Source organism: Seriola lalandi, unplaced genomic scaffold (assembly GCF_002814215.2).
Source record: "Seriola lalandi dorsalis isolate HSWRI2012SDOR001 ecotype SW California unplaced genomic scaffold, Sedor1 jcf7180002054763, whole genome shotgun sequence".
In the NCBI taxonomy this organism is placed as follows: Eukaryota; Metazoa; Chordata; class Actinopteri; order Carangiformes; family Carangidae; genus Seriola; species Seriola lalandi.
In genome coordinates, this window is record NW_019525316.1 from 349,341 (window position 1) to 357,590 (window position 8,250).

At 39.5% G+C, this 8,250-nt stretch overlaps 1 protein-coding gene across 1 annotated transcript; it reads right to left on the reverse strand.

Annotated features, from left to right (window-relative positions):
• Window positions 1-6: 6 nt before the first annotated feature.
• On the reverse strand, window positions 7-7,606 carry ctsba (cathepsin Ba). Its single transcript, XM_023425017.2, has 11 exons — window positions 7,526-7,606; window positions 4,287-4,414; window positions 4,111-4,196; window positions 3,721-3,835; window positions 3,308-3,423; window positions 2,757-2,842; window positions 2,517-2,663; window positions 1,745-1,861; window positions 1,405-1,533; window positions 927-1,008; window positions 7-798 (listed from the first exon to the last, which is right to left on the reverse strand). The coding sequence occupies exons 2-10, from the start codon at window positions 4,407-4,409 to the stop codon at window positions 935-937; spliced, it is 993 nt and encodes a 330-aa protein (XP_023280785.1). The 5' UTR covers window positions 4,410-4,414; window positions 7,526-7,606; the 3' UTR covers window positions 7-798; window positions 927-934.
• Window positions 7,607-8,250: the final 644 nt, after the last annotated feature.

Sequence of the window (8,250 nt, forward strand, 5' to 3'; positions counted from 1 at the left end):
ACCATGGGAACGAAAGAATGATTTATTTAATTCCAAACATAACAGTAATGTGCTAATATTTTTTCCCCATTGATACAGTCAGACAATTAAGACAGTCATTTCCAACCATATTTCTTTAATAAAAAAAAAAAAGACATTTCATTTTATGACATTAAAATTTAAAAACACTAACAGGCACCAGTTACAAGGAGTACATCGTGATATTGTGGAGTTGAGGTGGCACCAATATAAAAATGGCAGTCAATATGGAAGCTGTAATTATTAAAAAAGAAAAAAAAAAAAAAAAAAAAAAGACCCACTCTACTGCTTTAGGCAGTCTCTTTGTATTGCGCTAAAAACAGTCACTTTTCACCAGTGCAGGAAAAAAAAAAAAATAAAAAAAATAAAAAAAAAGCACACATACACGCAACACAGGGACAAATTCAATCAGTTCTGCAACAGTCTGCTTCAAATCACCTGAGATGAAATTAAATGCTCATGCATGTCTTAAACATTTTCTCCCTGTACAACTTTTGATTGATCTTGCTTTAAGAAGTGAAGGAACAAGATCTTAAGACAGTTCAGTCACAAACTTCACCTTCTATTCAACAACAGTAATTTGTGTTCAGGCACATAGTTGCTGTCATACCCCATCTGCTAATCCACCTACAGTAAGTGAACGGTGCTCTTGAGTTTTTTCAGTCTGCTGTAGAAAGAAAACGTGGTTGTGTGCAGGGCGATCAGTGGGTTTTAAATATAATTACTTAAAAGCAGGAGTGTGTCGCCCTCTAGTGATTATGTGCCACTACTGCTTCAAACCTGCAAGAGAAACAGTAAAGCACAGACTCAGTCAACATTCATAGTATAAAACATTTGTTGAGAATTTCATAAAAAGATTTATTTGAGACCATTACTTTATATTTCCATTACATCTATTGTTGTCCTACCTTAGGTTTTACTTGGGAATGCCTGCCACAATCTCAGACTCAATACCACAGTGATCTGATCCACGCAGGATTTTAAAATATCCTGAAGACCAGAGACAAGAAAGAGAATACAACAGTTAAATTAGCTCAGTTTTAGCTAATGAAACACTGTATAACAATTGTGTGTTTGTAAGTACAAAATATCATCATGTCCTGAGTGTGTAAACAGAATAGTATGTGCATTTGTGTTTCATATACAGAACAGCTGCTGAGCATCTACACTTTACAATGAGTCTTACATAGCAAAGCATGACAGAGCTGTTGATTTACTGGTATGGAGTCATTTGAAGCTGCAGTTTGTGTATTAGACTGCATTATATGTTAGTTTCTAATATTCCATTCCCTGCGTGCATGTAAGGCTGATTATCATTGTGTAAATGTTAGTTAAAAAGAAGAAAAATAGAAAAGAAAAGAAAAAGTAAACCATGTCACTGCTCACCGTTATCACCCCAGTCAGTGTTCCAGGAGTTGGCACAGAGCCAGTAGGGAGTGCCACCCTCCACCCCCCATCCCAGGACCTTGATGGCATGGCCACCCACAGCAGACCCAGACACATGCTGATACACACCTGGAGACAAGGGGGGGGAAAAAATGGATGGGGTGGTCAGCAAGTTTGAGTTCAAGTGGGTGAAAAATGTCTAAAGCAACATTTTACAGAATCACTGAGGAAAATCTGCAATCAGCATTTTCCCTTTGCTTTACAAGTTGTGAATATACAAGTACTTAGACAAATGCAGCATAAATGCACATAATACTGGCAATGGTGCATGTGTTCTTACCGGACTTGTAGAGCAAAAAGTCTTCATAGACAGTAAATGCTCCCTCCACTGGGCCATTCTTAAAAATCTCAGACTGAATCTGCTCCTCATCTGCCTCTACGCTGTAAGATGTTTTACCTGCAACAGACTTAGAGTTAGGATCCTGTGCTGCACCTGTGCGTACATGCACACCATCGTTAGGGTTCGGCTCATGTCAGAACATAAACAGTTTTTTGTTATCAGATATCTAATGATAACTATGCATTCGCAAGCCAGTCAGTGTAGAGGAATGCCAGTTAGTGAAAGGTTTACTGATAAATTTATAATCATAATAATAATAATAATAATAATAATAAATAAATGTATCATCATCATCTAATACAATGGCTGAGTCACCTGAATTTCTAATGAACTTTACAAAAATATTTATGTGTATATAGTTGGGTCCAAAGTGGTCTTAGACTCTACTGTATGTGAACTATGGTCTCTCACATATTTCAAGATGATAAATCATACTTTACCAGAGTCAGTTTACTATTCATATAAATGCCATTTTATTTTTCTTAGTGCATTTATCAATATGGACTTAGAGCAAAAGTGAATCAAATCACAGCATTCCAACCAACTTATAATATAATAATGAGGAATATCCTTTCCTGAAACAAACAAAAAAAAAAAAAAAAAAAAAAAAAAAAAAAACGCAGGGCAAGAACAAAATACAGTTCAAATGTTAGATTTCATTTCTCCTTCTATCAAGTAATCAAAATGTTTTCCATCTGCCTGCCTTTCTTACCATAATGCTTGTCCTGTTTGTAGCTGGGTGTGTATCCAGCTTCACACTGGTAGATGCACTGAGGTGTGTCTCCACCCTCTCCAGTACAAGGAGGTCTGCTACCATTCACATGGTGCTCACAGGGGGCGATGGTGTAGGGCCGGCAACCTGTTGGCCCATAGATGGAGTCATTGTCAATTGTAGATGCCACACATACATGTGTTTACACCACTACAGAAGTCTCACAGGTACAAAACTCACCAATGTGGGAGTTATAGAGACCTCCAGAGACCAGTCCCTCTTGGGTCCAGAAGTCCCAGGCAGATGAGGGGTAGCCACCATTACATCTAAAAAGAGAGAACAACATGAATACACCCCCACTTACAACCAATAAGCACTCCATGCTACTTCCAAATTTATAAATATTAGGGACGCACCAGTTTTCCTCTCCCAGTACATACTCTTACTGCACTGAGACAAAGTACTCCATTCATTAACAGTGCTCACTTTTCCCAAATGTAAAATCTGTACACTTCATTGTGTGGAACTCACTGGAATCATTTTTATTTAACGATAAATTGAGCCTAGGGACTGCTGTGATCCCCTGTGAATTTTATAATTACACTGACAAGACATTTCATGTGATTCACTTTGTGGCTTGGGTATCAGCCATGACATAACATGACATGCCTTCCATCTTCACCTGATATGAAGATGGAAGTCTGACTGGGAAGCTTGTGTTGAACCAATTCATTCTTTCCTCACATTTGAACACAACAAAGCAATGAAACTTCTCACATTCTGTCCCTTACCCCATGCCACAGGTTTCACAGCAGGTCAGCAAGTCCTCAGAGGAGATCTCCACATTGACCTTGCCATCGCTGTGGATACACACACGGTCGGAGATAGCCTCTGCAGCACCAAACGCCTGTGGGGAGAAGAACCAAGACATGCCACAAACACAAAAACAAACCATTAAAGACAGGGAAACAGTCTGGATGTGATTAAATGGCAATAAGTAAGGTTACACTGAATAGTAGGATAAAATTTAGACTACATATTTACACAGCAAGAAATATTGGTAACCCCAACGCTTTATTTTTGTTTTTGTTCATTTGAAGATTTAAGTATATAGCATGTCATGTGCCACCCAGATTGCAAAGCCCTTCGAGGCCCAGTTACATATGGTCACATCTTTTGAGCAGTAAGCCCCCCCCCCCCTCACCCAGCAGGATCCACAGGAGCCCTGGTCTCTGATCTCCTTCAGAGTGGGACAGTTGGGCCACTGCACTCTGGAGTCAAATTCTTTAGGCAGTTTCAGGTCTCCAGCATACTGAACCCTGCAGAGGAAAACAGCATTGTAGAGTCAAGTATTACTGTTACTACAGTAAAACACACAACTATGATGTAAGCAGATTTGACTTAGGTGAGTCCTGCTCAGTGCCACTGAAGCCACCACTTCTTTATGTACAGACAAATGTACATTGGGCGCATATTAGGGGATGTACAACACAACAAATACTCTGACTAATGTGTGAGTGTAATGCAATACTAAACTGATGTCAATCTCTTATATTTCACACCCAGCAACAGACCGTGTTTACATGAGACTTACATGATTGGCAGTTTAGGTCCCTTCAGCATCGTACCACACAGAGTCCGGACATAACTGTAGTCAACATTATGGAAGTTGTGACCAGCCTGCAGGAGAGAAGGGAGATTTAGTCAAACAGAATTGCTTATACCCACTGAGAGATGTCTGAGGTAAGAAAAAAAGAAAAACAAACTCACCTTCCATGTAGTGTTAATCTTATTGATGTAGTTTACCATCTCATTGGACAGTGGATGCAGATGGGGTCTGGCCAGGCTCATCGAGAAGCTGGCAGCCAATAGCAGTAAGGCTGCACACCACATTTTGCCTGAAAAACACGAAATGAAGGACACATGAGTAAATTGGTTATTCATTACACTAGGTCTGAGCTATAGAGTCAAATCACAACATCTGACCATAAATGACCAACTTCCTCTTCTAACCAACACAGCCTCCATTTCTATTCCCGGCAAAATTAGCATTTTCATTTCCCTCAACTTTCAGGCATGAACGATGAAGGGAGACAAGACAAAGTGCAGTACTTAAACCCAAAAAGACAGTAAATATGAAAGTCTAGGGTGGACGACAGATTGAAAATACTAGGAAAAAAAAGAAGAAGAAAAAAAAAAAAACTGCTATATGAGCAGGAAATGGGGAAGTTAAGGAAACCTCAAAACAAAAACTCAGCTGTGAAGAAAAGCTTCACATTTGTAGCCCATACACACATGAGAAAATGTAATGTTATGCTTTAACACAAGTTATTCCCCACTTACATGCCCTCCTAAAACCAGTCTACAAAAAAAGTTCTTTCACAGCCGACTAGACCGCATCACTGCGGTTGCATCTACAAGTGGAACATGTGTACACACAGCTGAAAAAACCTCCTCCTCAGTCACACTGGTCAGAGTCCTTTCCAGTGGTTAAACAGACTGCGTCAGCACACGTACAAAAAACAGTCCACTGATCTGGACTAATTCATTAGATTTAAATCTACACACAAGAAATAAATTTTAGAGACTCTCAATATGCAGTGCATTTCGTTTGTACAAGTGTTGTTCACTTAACTGTAACTAGGCTGTGTTTCAGTTACTGCTTAAGAAAAGGCAGAAAGAAAAATATATCCTCATGCTGCAGAAATCAGCAACAATGCAATCGATAATATGGACCATATTATAGAGGTGAGATGCAGTAGTGAGAGCGGAGATCAGTTCCATTAGACATCATGCTGTAGCCTATTAAACTGAAGGTAGGGGTGTTCTCAGGATAAACAGGATGCTCCAAGTCCAGAAAAATCAATACCAGTGCAGATACTGTGCTTCTTTATAAACACAATGGGAAGAACTAACATGTAGCTTCAAACCCTGACACCCCTGATAAAAAAGGACAACAGATGATGATGATGCATCTATTCTGGAGGCATGAACATCAGGAGTGAATAAAAGCCTTGTGTCAGAAAGAGACACATGTTGACTTTTTCAGCATGCAGTTATTCTGGGAATTAGCCAAAAATCTGCTTACAACCACAACTAAATTTGAATCCAAACACAATTTTACATGGACTTATTTAGGAACTTAGACTTATTGACCCTCTGTGCATATTTTGTTATACTATCATGGAGATTTCCTCAAGAACAAGAGCAAGCCTTGTGAGGGGCCTGTAATATCTGCACACCTGTCTGGACAGGTCCTGTTTCTATTATGAAAAAAGCAGAAGAGAATCCAATGAAAACACCTCAGGTGTGTCAGAGAGAAAAAAACTCTAGTGAAACTGGTTTGATACCATAAGACTGAGGCTGATGAAATTTCATGGCTCTTGTATGTGCTCAACTTTCTTTAACACCACACGCAGGTCATCATATATCATAATCTGTGTAATTCTTATAATCTGGGTATTGGAAGTTTATCTGCAACCACTAGGTTATGGTTACAGGGTGGTTTGTAGACAGATTTCAATGGGTCCTAGCTGTACCATGGACAAACTCATACAAACAAGCAAAAAGTATGAAAGATATCAAGGTTTTCTTTGGTCAGATTTTAAGGAAGTGGTTCAACCAAAAACAACCTTGTAGCTGAAACAATGATTTGGGGAAGTCACCATGTGTCTGCTGATCTGCAGCGCTGGCTGTCAAGAAATCAGTCTCATGTCAATTACTTTCAACACAGCTGTCATACAAAGACTCACACAGCCAAGTTAACTCGCTGAGTCATAGTGGAGGGCTGTGAGGCCTTTTGTTGCAGTATTCTTACATCTCCTAAATGTGATAAATAAGTGAATAAATTATTATTTATTTCTTCACATTTATAAATACCATCAAGGGGTCAAGGGCTTGTGGAAGTTCTACTGTGTGGGAGTTTCCGATCAAGTCTGAAATGGATGAGTCACCACCGAATCCACAGAGAGTCAAGTTCCTGAACAACTACTTTATAAGTAGAAAAGTAAAACAAATGATCCTGTTAGCTGTCAAAGAGTTGACTACTGCCGTTTTTTGAAATATTGTGCTCATCTACTTATTCTTTCCTTTTTTAACAACTGCACACTAAACATGACACCCAAAGTTTCTGATGTCAAAACTAAAGGAATCATGTTTTAAAAAAAGTCTGATAAATCTCTAATAGTACTCCATCAACCTATCTGCATTGCTTTCCATCATGTGATTGATAAAATGCATTTCCTCCTTCCTTGTCACAGAGCCAGATTTACTCAGTCATTAAAGAAAGGCCAAAGTCTGTTTTCTATTTACTTGCAAGTGTGAAAACCTTTTCACACCCCCACCACCTTGTTTTGCAAAGTCGGGGCTGCAAACTGCTGTAGCTCGGTATATGGTCATATGATTTACATACCAACTACTTTCAGTTCGTTCAGCTTGACTTCCCCTCTGCTTTATCCCAGACATGTTTATAAGTAAAAACACAAAGTCTCAGCTCTTCTCTTTTGTCTGGTTAAAACAGAGGACGGAATGGCTGCCTCTGCTTTCACTTTCCATTTCCTTGACTCTTCAGTATTATGTTCCATATTCATTTTTTACTTTTGATATTAAGTCATCTCCCTCATTTGAATCAGATTTCATTGATCTTTGTTTGATGTGCCCTAATCATGAATAAATAAGACACACGTGTGTTTGGACAACTTAGCAGCTCCACCTGTTCCAGCGCTTATCACCTTTGACCGTGAAGCTAAAATGAGGTCAGGCGGTCACAAACAATCACAAAAACAAGTAACTGCTGCGATGAAACTGCTCCTTCTTGCCAAATAAATCGTTGTCAAACAAAACATATTAATTGCACACATTTAACGTATTGTGTCTGCTGGCTTATATAAACTTCGCTTAGCTAAGTGCTAACTCACCGTGTAAACAATCAGTAACTGTAATAACAGCTGATAACAGGAGCCTCACAAATGTGGAGAAACACACCAACAACTACTGCTAAAGTCTCTTACCGGTATCTTATTTATCAGGTCTTCTCCTCTGTTTAACGGTGGGTCACTGAACAACAAACTGTATGAATGTGAGACGGTCCTATTTATCCCACAAACCACGTGACACAGTCACATGAAGGCAGCTCATGTGTTCGGTGGCGACACCAAACCATCATCACCACCCTTCCGTCTTTCACCCCGGTCTGTGGGTGTCTTCGTGCCCATAACAGAACAATGGATCTGGATATAACCAGATCCAGGTCACAGTTAAACGCGGTCTGGGATACTTTAGACATTTTGGTGCAGCGGGACACAGTGGATCTATACTATTTCAATCTGACCGCTGGATGGTGCTGAAGCTCACCCTCACCATTTAATCCTCAAATCTTTGATCTTTAGCCTCTGTGTAAACCCCCCACATTGTGTTTTGTGTTATTAGTTTATCTAGTTTTATTCGCTCTTAACACATTTCTATTGTTATTGGTAGACTAAACCTCTGATGTGATGTGTTGTCCGTACTTAACATAAAATCTGCATTTGGAGCAAAAACCGTGATCAAGACATCTCCACTTTTCACTCTCAAATTTCGGACCCCAGGCCTCAGGTGGCCCAGGTGTGCTCATTCTGCAATCCATCCATCCCAACAGTGATCCCAAGTCCACAAGTCTGGGAAATCTGCACATCTGTTGCTCACTGCCATTTTACTAAAAATTGCTATTGTCTGTTTAAAGTGCTTCATATTTGTT